This window comes from Papilio polytes, unplaced genomic scaffold (assembly GCF_000836215.1).
Source record: "Papilio polytes unplaced genomic scaffold, Ppol_1.0 DF822067.1, whole genome shotgun sequence".
NCBI lineage: Eukaryota > Metazoa > Arthropoda > Insecta > Lepidoptera > Papilionidae > Papilio > Papilio polytes.
This window is the reverse complement of record NW_013527137.1, coordinates 1,542,751-1,559,263: the sequence shown is the minus strand read 5'-3', so window position 1 is coordinate 1,559,263 and position 16,513 is coordinate 1,542,751. Positions and strand designations below refer to the sequence as shown.

Below are 16,513 nucleotides of genomic sequence, written 5' to 3'. Positions count from 1 at the left end.
AACTCGCTTCTTAAGTTTCCATCGCATTGCAGTCTCAGCTTCTTGATAATGAGCTAAATTCTTAATATCCATATTATAACGTTATTAAATACATAAAGTCGTTTATTAATAATAAAAGAAATGAAATAATACAATGATATGAAACAATAATAAATGTAAATGAAACACGACATCTATTTAATAAAGTGTTTCATTTAAATGTTTTTTCTGCAGATGAATATTTTGATACGATACTGCGTTTTTTGTTAAGTGTTTCATCTTCGTGATCATTGTATGCATTTAACGAAGTTTTTTTTGTAATTACGTCCCCTTCTAAGAAGTCGAATATGAACGTCACTTTCATTGCCGAGAATCCATTTACGTTCATTTACCTATTTGTGATAGCTCTCACCGGACAACCAGTTCCAATGGAATATGCCAATTATTCAAATATGCCAAATTTCATCGAAATCCGTTCACCCGTTTAGGCTACAAACTCTAACAAACATCCATCCATCTAAACTTTCGCATTTATAATATTAGTATGATGGAAAACGTTTTCTTTTTATTTACTTAAGTGCAACAGATAAGTAAATTGTGTGTCTAAAAATATTATTATCAAAGTCTAAATTACAGCTGCTATTTAAAAAAAATAAGTGAAAACACAAGAGTACTGGCCAATTCCGGGAAAAATTCCTAGTGTATTAATTAACAAATTACTCCGGAGGTTTTTTTAGAAGAGTAGGAGAAAAGGGTTTCCACGAATTTTTTTCTCCTAGACAAGTCGACTACAATTTTTGTAATCGTGTAAACCATGGATTAATTATGTTCAGTAATATTTAATTATTATTAAAATCAAATCGGATATTTGTGTACTTTAGATTATTAATAACCATTCATTATAATGCAAGTACATTTTTAGTATTCGTACGCACAGGAAGAAAGACCGGCTTTCAACTTCCTCGTCACGAGAGTAACGCTTATTATTAGGTTTATTAACTACAGCTATCGGAAATGAATTAACATATAAAGACAAGAGAAAGCTACATTAATATATGTGTACTTAAATATGTAATTATATTTCACAAGTACATTATCCCAATATCCAATCTTAAATAATCCAATCTTTAATAGTAAAAGGATGAAAGGAGACTACATGTGGCAGAAATGAGAATGTTAAGATGGATGTGTGGGGTAACACGAATGAATAAGATACGAAATGAGTATGATATTTTAGAGAAGGTAAGAAGTGAAAGGTTAGCATGGCATGGGCATGTTATGAGGAGAACGTTTATTATGAGTGTGGAAGGGTACACCGGTAGAGGTATACCTAGAAAGAGATGGATGGATTGCCTAAAATGTGACATGATCAAAAAGGAAGTGATGACTGAGATGACATATTATCGAGTTATTTGGAGGACAAAAACCTGTTGTGCCGACTTCACGGGAGTAGGATGATGAGGATGATGACGATACTGACATTATCCCAAACTTCGTGATAAAAAAAGCATTTTCAGGTTGAATTTATAAAGTATTTGATGTGAATAAACATGTAAAAGTAATTCAATTCAAGCATTGAATAAATGAAAATTGTATTACCATTCAAAAACCTTTGAGTTCCCGCCGCTCGTTTGCCCCCTTCTCTTATAAAAAAATAAAAAAAAGTAGTAACTAAAAAGTTTAAGTTGTAAATCCCCAGAATTGGAGCTATTTTCCTATGCTACCTAAACTGATCTCTAAATTCTAAACAGCGTTTTATGAAGTCGGATTGCTGTACAAATGTACTATTTTAATAAAAGACTGCAGTTGGCCCTTTGTTGCAGTTGATTTGTAGACGAGCACGCCAGGTAAACATGCGGTTCCTATTTAATGGCAGATAGACCCACCATTGTACCCCGTACTAACCACTAATGGTGTTCGGTTTCCGATTGTGTGAGATTTATTTCTATAATAGAAATCCGCACAGATTGCCCTCAGTTATAGCTTATCTTGAAACCGACCTTATATAAACTGAATAGAAATACTTTAAACACGGGTTTAAACGATAGGGGTACCTTGATTTTTTTTTATATTGATTATATTTTATGGTGTCATGTCTAATCTGCTTTTAAAAAATCCGCACTGGGAAAACGGTTGATGTATTTAAGCTAAAATGCATTGGAAACATCATGATCTATTTATCTATAATTTGTTATGACAAGGACCTTTATGTTGACTTTATGCACAAAGGTTAACATAGAGTTATCTAAAATTCACTGTATTATTCGTTTCGTATACATTTTTATAGTCATAGTTTTACCTAATTGTCATTTAAAGCAGTAAAATCGCAAAGAAAAGTATGTTTTACAGTATTAAAATACGATTTCCGTCATGAACACGAGGAAAAACTACGTTCATGTCAGTTCTAATTGATTACAATCTGACAGCGAGGCTAAGCTTTCAGAATTAACTGTCATTAACACCATGGAGGGGCAATTATTCGTTATCTGTGATCATAAACGAGCACCTGTTAATTAAGTGCTTACTTTTGTACAAGATCGCGGAATTAATTCGACAGAAGTAGTTTAAACAGTTCTTTCATTACCGCATAGTGGAGGACGTTTATTTCCAACCCATAGGAGTAATGTCTCTTGAACTTGTAGTATGAGTGCGAAATTACAGCTGTTTTTGCTGTGTGATATTCCATTCTAAGTGGTAACAGAATTTGATTCCTTGACTTGTAAACATTACGGTATGTAGTTAATGAATAATTTAACGATGAATAGAATCATTTAGCTTCGCCAAAAATACGTTCGTATTTCTCTAACCAGGTTAGCGAATAATAGTTACTAAGTGGAATAGCAATTAGGATTGTCTATTGTGAATTCGGTATTCTTTTTACAACGAAAAGAAACGTACGTTTTTATTGCTTAAGCTTGTACAATATTTCTATATCACTTTTTGAAATAGTATGATAACTTCTACAATATTATAAAGGTGATTAAATACAAGACAATTTTGGATAACACTTTTATACAGACGAATACATAAGAAGAACGAGAGAAACAGAGTGTAATTTCAATAGAGATACATTACTATGTTTTGAAAGATTAAAATGCATATTTTCGTTGTATTCAAGATGACATCATCGTCATTATCACCAGCTCACTATATGTCCCTACTGAGGACCTCGGAGCCTACCCTAAGTTAGAGAGGACTGGATCATAGTCAACCAGGCTGGTCCAACGCGGATTAACTTTACACATATCTTTGTATTTCCTTTGTCGATATGTACAGGTTACATCACCCATCATTATCATCTACAAGCAATTAAAATAAGTGAATAAAATCTGTAGCTAATTTTATAATGTTTGTTTACAGTAAAAGCGAATCAAATTTATTATAGACGTATTGTTATGCAAATAAATATACGGTCTCTTGATACGCACCCAAAAATACCGACGCGTGCGCAGACAATAACGATTATTCATACTAATAGCGCTAATTTATTTGCCACTGTGGAATTTTAATATATTCCTGTAAAACTAACTGGACTATGTTTTTGGCACACAAAATGCGAAGGACATTTTTTCATTAATTACGGTAAATAAACATTAACAACAAGTAAAAAGACTTAACACAATAATACAAAAATCTTGGATAGATATGCTAACATAGCTTCACCTATTTAACTTAAATTGTCACGACTAGAGGTCAATTTTAATAAAAATGCCACTATTTTTATACGGTCTGTAATTTTAATGAGCATTCTTCACCGTATCATTTCACAGAAAAGCTCTATATTAAAATAGAAATCCTTGTAAAAACATTACAAAAGTCACAAGTAGTTGTTAAATTCTAAGTTAACTATCGCAGAACGTGTGCGATTGTCGATTGTATCGCCCACTCAACTGTTTAGTTGCACAACTAAAAATCGACTCGTGTGCCCACCTTATAGGCTCATAGAATTGAAAGCGCGACTAAACAGTTATGCGATAATGTAGTTAAAGGTGGGTGTGCGCTCTAAGGCAGTAACATTTACATGTACGGTTCATGAACTTAATAATCCGGAAAGCTTACTGTCAACAAGTCGTTGAATAAATCGTTTAGAAATACATATATCATATTAAGTTAAAACCCAGATAGTGTTTGAATAATCTCTCGTATTCATCACAGTCGAGACATTTGAATTCTCTTTTTGTGTCGACTAATAAATGTAACTAATCAATAACCCGCGAATAAACACTGCATAACTGTTTACGGTGATTATTTTGGTTAAACGCTAACAGGTTATTCACCTCTGTTACTCATCTCTAAGCTCTAAGCATCAGTTAAGTAAAGTAGCTGAGCTTATCTGATACTAAGAATACTTAGTATATATTTTTTCTATTTTGTCTGTACTAATATTATGACGAGGAAAAATTTGTATTTTTGTATGTATTTTCAAAAATTCTTGCACCATAAAAAGCCATGTTATCACTGAGTAACGTATGCTATGATTTTCTTATTTTTTTAACTCGACGTGGGCAAAATCGCGAGCAACAGCTAATGTCATATAAACTTATGTATATTTTTATTTCTTTTATAGAAGTAAAATTTTTGTCCTCACGTATCTAACTAGTTTGTGACCTGCTCATAAATAAACATTTACTATTGTTAAAATAAAGTTATTTTATACTCGAAGAAAAATTATCTAAACACGATTACTTAAGAAAATCTGATTTATTGTCGGCTTCCCAACTACATTTAACTCTTTGTTTGTGATTTTGGTTCGATAAGTTCATAAAATGCGTTTCCAAACTACGTAACTTGAGTTTGAAATTGACATTTCAGAAAACCAGTATGCCAGTATTACTCCTCAGTTCGAAAATAAAACTATTAATTTTTACATTACTTTAGACTTATCAAATGTGATATTGTCTTAATGATAAGCTTTAGTTTCCCCAGTTTCTGATAAAACAATTAGTATTGAACAACTAGTCGCTTTTTCCCAGCACTATGCGGATAGTAGGAAAGCCTCGTGTGGTATTTCCTGTCACAACTGAACACTAACGGCAACGTTTTTTTACAGGTGCATTGTAGAACCAGTCCATAGTCCGAGCTGTTTCAGCCACCGTTATTAAATTAAGATGTAAGTGGAATTTCATTATTTTTTTAATATTTTTTCTTAATTAATTAACCTTCATTGTATTTTATCATAATGTAGCAAGAGCTTTGTTTGGCAGTACGTTTCTACATCTAACCTGTATATGCCGTTGAAACAATCTGACATTATACTAGCTTTGAATATGCGAAAGTTTAGATGGACGGATGTATTTTTGTTAGAGTTTGTAGCCTAAACGGCTGAACTGATCTCGATGAAATTTGGCACAGATATAGATAGTTTGGAAGAACACATAGGCTTTCGTTTTTTTAAATTCCACGCGGACGGAGTCGCGGGCAAAAGCTAGTGTTAAAATAAGTTTGACCTGTGCGGAATTCAATATAGAAAATATCACCTTTTGAACTCAAATTTAATAAAGCATGTTTATTATTTCTATAAGTATTATTTTATTAGTAAAGCCGAAAACTGAAGATTATTTATTGGCTATATGTTCCTTTATTTATTACATATGCCTCTTATACATAACTGTGTAGTATAATATAATAATTTACATAATATTATATCTAAAATATTTAAAATCAATTCACCAAATTATTATTTTTTCCGATGAACGAAATATTTACATAGTAATCGGTTGGATTTAATACTAACTCAACGTGTATTTGCAAATAAATCTAGCCTTTCTCATGTTAGTGTTTGAATATCAATTGAATTTTCTATTCCTGTATTTATTGATAATTGTAAGTCTCAGGTCAGCGGCGATCGGAGTCACATATCTAGTGCGTACATGTTCAACGACATATCTATTACTATCTATCAATTTGCAACATAATTAGTTAGGATTCCTTAACAGAGTGGTGGTTATGCAACCAGTGATGCGTGTGATTTAGGTTAGAATATGATGCATTCTGTTTGTAGTTTTGTTGGTTAATTTTGTATTTTATTGGTGATTTTGAAGTATAAGTGTGGAGGTACACCGGTATAGATAAATCTAGAAAGAAATGAATGCATTGCGTTAAAAGTGACATTATCAACGAAGTGATGACTAAGATGGCGGATGATAGAGTTACTTGGAGGACGAAAACTTGATGTGCCGACCCTACGGGAGTATGATAAGATAGGGGAATTGTGATTGTATTTACTGGTATATTTTTTTTTTATCCAAATAAGTATCTGCTTTTATAGTAAAATATCTCTGGACACTTATATTAAATAGTCACTATTGCTTGAGACTTCGTCGTTTACGTGAAACTAATGAATATTAAAACATAGCCTCTATATTTATAGATTACCTTTTTAATAGCGTAAGAATTTTTTAAATAAGCTTTATAGTTTTTACGTGAACCAAATACATACAAAAATATAAGTGTTTCCTCATTATAATGTTAGTATAGAACAAATTGGGAACATTATTTAAGTCACTTTTGCATTCCTTTCACATTAATTAGTGATATAATATAAAAATCTATTATACAACAGTGATTTTAATTCACGTAAGAATGCTTTGACCGAAATCCATACATTATCTAAAATAATCAATAAATCTAAATTAATCAGAATACTAATCTCTATTTGTTTGTTTTTAACATGCTGTAATTTAATTAAGTTACACACCTAAATATATACGTATAATAAAATTGGAGTGTCTGTTCGTATGTCCGAAATTTTGGTATCATAAGAAAAATTCGAAATTTCGGAAAGGTGATGTATTTGCCATATGATGTATTTGTAGTTGCTGATAACGAAAATTATATTTAAAGTTTTTTGTCTGTCTGTCTGTCTGTCTGTCTGTAGGCAAGTGGTAGTGTCCGCTTTAACATCTTAGCACGAATGGGCCGGCACGCCCGGTGTAATACCACGACCACACAGAAGACAGGCGTGAAATGGAAGCAATTCCGTGTTTCGTCTGATGAGTGTGGTGCCGGAGGCCTAATTTAAGTCCCTTTGTCTTTACCACCCTTTTCTTATAAGGAGAGGATGGGAAGGGGAAGTGGATTTGACGGTGGAGGAGATGCATAGGAAGGGGAAATATCCTCTTTTTGTGCGTCTCCTCTTCCGTCGTATAAGGGTAGGCAACGCATCTGCAATTGCGGACGTCTATGGGCAGCGGTCGCTTCGCCATTTTGGTGGATTCAGGTGACCGCTTGCTAGTTTGCCACCTTATGTTATAAAAAAAAAACCGCGTTTGTTCCGGGTAATCTCTGAAACGGCTGGGCCGATTACGACCGGACTTTCACTGAAGGGAATCTGACATAGACGGGCATATTATAGGCTACTTTTTATCTTAATAGTGCGTGAACGAAGTCGCGGACAACAGCGAGTTTAGTAATAAAAATGACGAATGACAATTATAAATGGTTTTACATTTATTAAAATAAACACGTATAATTTGCACTGCAATCAATTTCAATTATTATAACAAACGCACGGTACAAATGAATAATTGAATACACCATTAGGGCTGCCTCTTCATATTTATCATTACGGTTGTTGCTCTTGTATTATTTATTTTGTACAGCCCTAACTTATCGGCAATAATGCTAATTGCAAGCTATTAGCCAGCAGTAAATTACGTTTATCGTTTTAAATAAAAGAGATAGTTTTAACACTGAACGTAGACTTCCTTAATGTAGAAACAGGTGTTACATACGAAACAATGGAGATTCGTTACCTAATAATTTTACATATGGTTTTCAGTGTCTTCTTCTGTAATAATAAAAACTAAGGCTTCTAGATTGTAATTTTTTTTTGTTACAAACTACAGTACAGTTCATTTTTTTAATAAAGTCGCGAGTGACAAAAAAGTTAAACAAGGTACGTTGATATATAAGGTAATTCATGTAACAAGATATGTTGACACCAAATAAACTGATTAGCACACAATCCATTGACCGCGTGGTATGCGGTCTGCATTTCAATTCATGTGTTAATATCGCGATGGATTATAAACAAGTCAATTGACCGAAAACGAGGCCAGAAACAATTTACCAATAATTGTGCATGATGATTTTTATCGATCTTTTAACGGTATCTAACTTTAGATACAAACATTATTGTTATGGATTTTTTTTAAATAGTCGATTTTTGTCGAAATTCGGACTTTATCGTGAAACATATCCTAGCATTTAGTTAAACTTTAGTTGGAAAGGTTAAAATAAATAAAGTAAATTATTTAACATGCCAATATTTTAGGGTTAAACAACTAAATATTACGTTACTAATATTACAAATGCGAAAGTTTAGATGTATGGATATTTGTTAGAGTTCACTGCCTAAACGGTTGAAGGGATTAGGACTAAATTTGGAAGAAATGAAGAGCATAGAAAGAATACGCGTACTTTTGTTACTTATTTTGTTTTCTTTAAACTCTCGTGGAGTCGCGGGTGAAAGCTAGTAATTTATATTTAGAACAGAATATTTAATAACAAGCTTCTTACCGTCTTTGGCTAACAAGCTTGAATGTATATCTTGCTATATATTCTTAACAATCATGAAATTCCAGAATATTTTTTATGGAAAATCTATCGGCAAGCGCTGCTTGTTAGACTTGTTTAACAAGGCAAACTTCCCACAGGATGTCTAATGCATTATTATAATAGAGGACACAAACGCCATACTGTAAAGGTACAGTCATATTCATTGGAGGTTTATTATTACAATAAATACGGCAATCAATTCGAAATCAATGTCGAAATATTAAACACTATGCAATAGTCAGTACAGAGCAAATAGTTGACATTTAGACTTTCATTTGTTTACAAAAGTGTAGGAATTAAAATTCAGTACATTATGTGGAGCAATTTTTCTGTTACTTGTTAACCGTGAATGAAGGCGACTGTACACATACAACTAAGCACAACTAAAAAGTCTAAACTGTTATTGTCTCCGGCGAAATTTGACCGAACCGCACACTAATGGTTTGGTGGTCAATGGTCAGTCAGAGGGAAAGCCTTCGACTGCATAAATGGATAGTTTGCGGTCGAGAAATATGATGCCTACTTGTTTATGGTATGCCAACTAGAGTACCGCACCGGTCATAGATTTAAACTATTCATTTTTAAACTTTAACTATACGTAAATCTGTTTTTACCGTTAAAATGTATGTGTATTCTTTTTTAAACCTGTTTCTAATTCTACAGTAAAGTCCCTGCAACGCACTTTCTAATAACGCGTTTTTGGTACCCACGTATAACGCGAAAATGACTTCCTATAACGCGGAAATTGACAACAATTTTTAAAAGAACCTTTTAACGAGATCTATGACACTGCTCTGTTATAAAACGTGTAATACGGAGGATTACTATAAAACAGAACCATCAACCGCATTATAGGAGGGTTTACTGTACTCTATTTTGTTTGAATTCTCCAGCGGTCCACGGTTAGTGATAAACATCTGATATTGCTGATATCCATGCGTCTAGGAGCATATCAGTCTTATCGACGATCAATTGTCTCTTATAATAAACTAGCTGTCCCCGTGCGACTTCATCCGCATGAAATTATAAAAAAAATATTTTATTGTTAACATGTGTCAAATTATCAATTGCAAATGTCAAAATGACATGACATGACAAACCTCGGCAATCTTGCTTCCTTGATGTTGGTAGTAACTTATGGTCTCTTGCCCACATTAGGCTTCTTATCCAAAATATTTACCCCTAGGTTTAATGGCGTTAAAATATATAGCCTAAAGCATGACGTAAATGTAAGGCTTTTTATTAAAAACAGAATTATTAAAAAATATGCTTTAACTGCTGACATCTTAGGCAACAAAGAAGTGTGTGTTTACGCTTTATTATAATAGTATAGATAGTATAGATGAAAGAAATTAATATGTATTCTTAATACTATTCTGAAATACCTCATTGTTAATTTATATTACATGTAAATCATGTTAATTTCTAAATAATTATATTCATTGGAAAATGCAATAATCTTTCCTTTGAATTCTAAAACCAGTCTATCAGGCGTTGCCTGAATTATGAGGGAAAGTGTATATCATGCAAAGCTTAGTAAACTGTGATACATATTACCTTATAAAGGAAATAAGTCAGTTCATTAGGTACTAGTAGGAGTCACAAAATATCGTCTTAGTATTAAAATGAGCCACTTTGGAATGGCTCATTTGAATAATGATGAATGGAATTAGCAAACGCAATCTAGACTCTCCGTGTTTATTATAATATCGTAACAGGGCATTTATTAAAAAAAAACAGTAATTTTTCAAATATTTGTTTTGTAATTACAAACTGGTTACATTGAACATATTTTTATAGTTGCATCTTACCATAAACGTTGGGCCCGATTATCAATGAAATAAAACTAGAAATATATTTTAAAAAACCAACTTGCAAACAAAATACACTAAAAACAAAATATTCTCATAAAAACAGTATAAGTAACGAAATAATTCCTTGAATATGTAAGCCTATATTGTACAATTATTATTACTTTAATGTCGGTGTCGGAATATATAATACTGTTGCTCAAAATATGATTTAAAATAGTATATTAATTTTGCTGTAAGTAGCATGATTTCTTATCCTTTTCAATTTAATGTTTGAGTATTGGAATCATAGAAAACTCATCCATTTGTCCCCTCTATCAAGAGTTACACTTCTATGGTCATACCAAGTAATCGTCGGTTTTGTCATAAAACATTAATAACAATCATTAGTGATATTCACTTGCGATACGTATCTTATAAGAAACTTAACGAGGTCCAACTGCGGTTCGATTGTCGGTGTCTTGATGACGTCATTACGTAGGATCTTTTCCTTTCATGTCCACGAACCATAGTGAAAGTAGATTAAAAATGTCATTCACATTCCATCCGACCATTACGTTGTGAGGAAATGTTATCTCATCTTTCATATTGAATTAACTATTTAACATTCGTAGCGTTGAAACATCCTGTATTAGATGCATTTATAAAAAAAAATAATGTCATGAGCTTAGATTTAAATCCTTTGAAGTTCTATTCACAGGATGTGTTATGGTCGATCGATTTACATTTAGTTATCTGTTACTGAAGTCCTTAGGATTTAAATAAAATAAAAGGCTTATAGGAGACCATTTTGCGCTAATTCCCAAGTGATTACAATCCTAAAGACAGGTCTGTAAGCATTTATACTTAATATCATTTTATCCCTTCAAGAATGAATATTGTTTATTTCTTCTATGTACTTTAAAATAATACTAGCTGTTCCCATACGGCTTCATCCGCATATAATTATAAAATTTTATTTTATAGTTTACAATTGTCAAATTCTCAATTACAAATGTCAAAATTACTGTTACCATAATAACTTTGCTTCCTTAATGTTGGCAGCTTGTAGTTTATGGTCCCTCTCCCACATGAAGATTTTTTCCAATTCATTTACCCCCTAAGTTTAATAGTACAAAAATATGTAGCTTAAAGTGTGTCGTAAGGGTAAGGCTTTTTAGTAAAGAATTATTCCAAAATATGCTGTGATTGCTGACATCCTACACGGAGTAGTGTGTGTTTACGCTTTATTATATTAGTATAGATAGTATAGATTTAAACTTGAATGTAATATGCTTATACGCAATAGAGAGTTTCACGCATAGTTGGGAAATCGGTTAGGCTTTTTAGCGGTGCAGTGAAAATTTAGCGCGTTTTAACTGCACTGAGGTCATCGACATCTCTATTTGTACGCGAAATACCAGAACAGTGCAACTAATTGTTTAGGAACGCTTACACAGAGATTTTATTTTACATTTTTCATCCTCATAGAAAGCACAATTTAAATGTTTTTTGTATTTCGTTTAAAACGCACATAAAATCGCTTAGTCATATGCAAAAAAATGAAGTTGCATGCCTTCTTAATAGTAGCAATTGACAGGTTACTTGACGCGTTGCTTTACTGCACTTTTTACTTCATGTAGATTATTTTAAGCTTTGTGTATAAAAATAAGTAAAACTTGAATATCTTACTTATGGCACACTAATAATGAATTCTACTGACTTCTAATGACTGGCGTAAAACTTGAAAAAAGTTTTATTAGATTTTCTGTGGTCGAATTATTCTGTCGTTATAACTTTAGTTAGTTATGATTTCCTTAATTTGTGGTTAACTCATGTCCTTCACGAATGGCTTTGAAATTACTAAGAACTTGTATAAGCCGATTACTAGTTAATCAAACGCGAATAGATATTAAATATATAATTAATATCCAGAGCAAAATTCAAAATCATTCTGAAGTTTATTTTATTTCGGTCTTAAACACTAATTCATTCAATTTATTATTTCTTTTTTATTTATATTCAATTATTTATTTATCCAATAAATGTAAATTAATACATGTAATGCATAAATTAACACGATTCTTATATAATTTATATCATATGCCTGCATTGAAGTTTACTTCCATATTGGTCTAAAAGTTGCTTGACATGTTGTAAAACATGTTTTTATTCGCATTCACTTAGTGGAACCGTCCCATTACATGGCAAGTTCATTAAACGACCACCACTATTTACAAGAACCAGTGTCAATCAAACCAGTCGTAATCTCGCTTTATCAATACAATACACTTGTAGACAAAATAATGGTACGCAAAATAAGATTGAAATTTGTTACGTGTAATGATTCGTTTCATACTTAAACCCACTTGCGTCCTCCATAAAGATCTTCCGTCATCTCAGTCGTCTCCCTCCTTGATTATGTCATCTTTCACGGAGTCCATCCATCTCTTCCTATACCTACCACTACCAGTGTCTTCACACCACACACATAACTAAAGTTCCCTAAAGGAAATAGGCTTATTATTTAGTAATTTTGAATGTCTAACATAACTAATAAATAACAAAATTGACAATAAAAAAAATCTAAATATACAGACGAATTGAATACCTCTTTCTTTTAGGAAGTCGGTCGAAAAATAAATATTTCATTGTAATAAAACTTTTTAAAGTACACAAAAAAAATACTCAAAAACTGTTGTTCACAATGAAAAAAAAATAGTTGTTACTAGAACGCGTCTTATTAAATTAGTTTACTTATTCAATAAGTATAAACACGACATATATTGTTTTTCTAGCCGCTTACCTTTGACTTTAAGTGTACATGAATTCAGTGTCAATTTAATCGTCATAAAAACACTGGGTTTGATGACATTGAAATATAAATAAAAGCAATGATGCCACGATTGATGTGATAACGCTTTTTATTCATTGTTTTTTGTACGGTAATGCACTTGATTTTTGACAGCTTAAAAATGAATGATCTATGCGCCTGAAGGTTCAATTGCGCTTACTAATGCCTCCTAATCTATTACGCCCACTTTAAATATGAGATGAACTGATAGAAAACATTTTAAACTTTAAATAAATGAATAACGCACGAAAATTTAGTTGACTAATTTTGTTTCACATTCAAACGATTAATCCTTAATCAATGTTGTTAATACTTTTGTATTAGGGAATTGTTTATATTTAAATAATGATTTAATACTTAATTTTGTTTTAATGTTAAATAAGATTCATTACATTTGTAAAGTTTAATTTGAATCACAGTGTACATATGTACCAGACATTTACCTTATGGTTACGTGTTACAGTGAAACTGGAAAATGTGAATAGAGAGAATAACTTCAATTTACAGATTACGTGAAACGAAACATGCATAAATAATAAATACAATTCTATAGTTTTGTGAACGTGTGTGGCCGAGACTTTCTCCGTGCGGACAAATTGCTGGCAATGCACCGTAATGCGTTGTCGCCTTCGATCGCAAACGGTTTGTTACTGTTGGCGAAAAGATTTATGACGTTAAACTAATAGATAAAGTATTACTATACACTTAAATATTCCGCTGATAACGTTTTGTTAGTGTTTAAGGGATATAAATTTTATAGGTCCATACACAAAAGAGTTTTGTTTGTTGCATTTCTTTAATAAAATAAAGATTAAAAAAACTTATTATTTTGAATTTTTGAAGAGATAGAAGATTAAACTATATGGTTTCTAAAAATATAGTTACTCTATTAATTTTTAAGATAGAGGGGTTCAGAATTTAAACATTTATAATGGATTTATACGTATGTTTTTAATAATTAGATTGTATCATATTGTAGTCAAAATATTGCTTAAAAAACGGTATTAAATATCTCATATAACTTCACCAAGCCGAAAATAACTCGACCTAAATATTTACAGAAGACTGTACAGAATAAATACAAAGCTTAAATTTGCACAGATAAAAAACAAAGATATTTCTGACTCGGACAATTTTCTTTCATAATCTACGATAAATATTTTAATAATGGTTACAAAAAAATGACATATGAATCTGTGATCATTAATGCAATGCGAGAGAATTCGCAAAAAGTATAATTGAGGTCGGAAATACAGCTCACTTCGCTTGGCGTTTCAAGAGGACATTAACTTTTCGTTTATCTTTTTTTATTCATACTTTTTGTCATCAGCCAGTAATGTTTGCGTATAGATAAATGTGTCCGTCAGGAATGGTAAGTCAATCAATTATGCATAAATTGATTACAGGAGCTTGTTTAATTATTTGCAAATGAAAAACCTACTTTGAATGGCAATTCGAATATGCTTTACAAAGTAACATACACAAAGTTTCTTTTAGTCTAGTTAATATCAATAAATTGTACCTTTTATTAATAAAAAACATTAGGTGTTGAGTTAAAACTATTTAAAGCCGATAGTCATTAAGTTTTTTCGACGCCAGTAAAGATACTGTATAAAGTTACAATTACCTTCTTAACTGTCTAATGCAAGCCACATTAAATTTAAATAATATGAAAATTACACGCTACGAAAATTACAAATAACGGTCAACACGACTATCATGACCAAATTAAGAACAGTAAAGATTGTAGTTGTTTTTTTGTAAATGATATGTTTTTGAGCTACGAGAGAATTTAAAAAATATTTTTTTTAAAATAACGATTAAGTTAGGAGCAGATTTTTTAAATAAAATAAGCGAAAATGTGAATTCAAAAACAGAATAGTTTTTGAGGTTTTTTTTTTTAAATTCAAGAAGTAATTATTATTTAATATTGTCTTAAAACTGAGCTAAATTATTTTTACCTAACCTATATTATCTAAAGTTTTTTATCAACTAAAAAATAATAGAAATATTAATATCCGGATTAAATTTAATTCATTTTAATCGTGTATAGCCAGCTTTAAGATGTGGTAACTCGTATAACGTTACTTAATATAAACAGGTAATAAACGAGCTTTGATTTTATTGCTTTTTAAATCGGATCATAATGAATAAGGCCCCAATCATTTCGATTCAATGGATCTTGATCTTTAATTTGTTATTATTATAATGTGTTATAATCAAAAGTATGAGATAATAATAGTGCATTATTTTTCACTAGTTATATACGTTTAGATGAATGTTAACACTTCAGTATAAAGGTGCAATGACCCGACTTTTACACGATCTGCTCTATGTGGCAATACAAGTCACTTTAGTTAAAATTCCCAGTAATCAAACAAATATAACACCTAAAACATCAAGGTTAAATATTACCGTAATAACAAAACAATTTTAATTATAATTACATAAATAATTGTTACCTAGGAGTATGGCGCTTTGATAATTAATTCGAGCATCTTCTCGTATTTTATAACATTGCTACCTCAATAATTTTTTAATCGTTATAATTAAGAACGCTTCGCTTGTTATGAAGTATATGGACGCTTATACTAGAGTGACCGGTTTATTAGCATCGGAAGTCTGTGAAATGATCACCATTTTTATTGATACTCAATCGTTTTTATAAATCAATAAGCACAAATCGGACATCATAAGTTTTTTTATTTTTTTTTTTATGAAAAAGAGTTCAATACCCTCAATGGGCATTACATTTAATATCATAGAATTATGTATTTCTTAATTTCGGTTGTTAAACAGATCGTAATATTAATATAAAATCGTTTACTCTTTTCAGAATCAGCAAGATGGTGAAGTCCACTTTTTTCTTTGGCCTATTAATACTGGCGGTGGTATGCCCCGGACAAACCGCGCCCAGAAGAAGGTCCCGTGCTGCTGCACTGCCAACAGAAGACACACCTGAAGCACCCATCCGTCAAAGCAAGTTAGAAGAGAAATACAAAGAAGATATAACTACCAGCGCTCCAGAACCAACGCATAGAAGGAATAAAGCACTTAACCTATTCGGCTATTTTCCACCTTATATGTCTTCTGGCTTAGATTACGCGGACGATGATGATGATGACGTCACTTTCGCAGTCAATGACGATAATTTCAGCGGCGAAGATCTTTCCAGAACTATCCCATCTACTCGGAGACAGCAAAACAAAAAGAAGAATGGCAATGGAAACCTCTACCAGAACGATAACTTGAACTCTCTTCAGTACGATAATTCGCCTATTTTCTATATTAGATTGCCCCCTACCCCTTACATGTTTGTTCCCGGTTTGGG

At 31.7% G+C, this 16,513-nt stretch overlaps 1 protein-coding gene across 1 annotated transcript in view; it reads left to right on the top strand.

Annotated features, from left to right (window-relative positions):
* LOC106106819 overlaps window positions 1-16,513 on the top strand; it is a 53,522-nt gene that overhangs the window by 35,672 nt on the left and 1,337 nt on the right. The window contains exons 3-4 of the mRNA XM_013287477.1: window positions 5,030-5,089; window positions 16,019-16,506. Of these exons, the coding sequence (XP_013142931.1) occupies window positions 16,029-16,506 (478 nt within the window). The 5' untranslated portion in view covers window positions 5,030-5,089; window positions 16,019-16,028. The remainder of the gene's footprint in view (window positions 1-5,029; window positions 5,090-16,018; window positions 16,507-16,513) is intronic.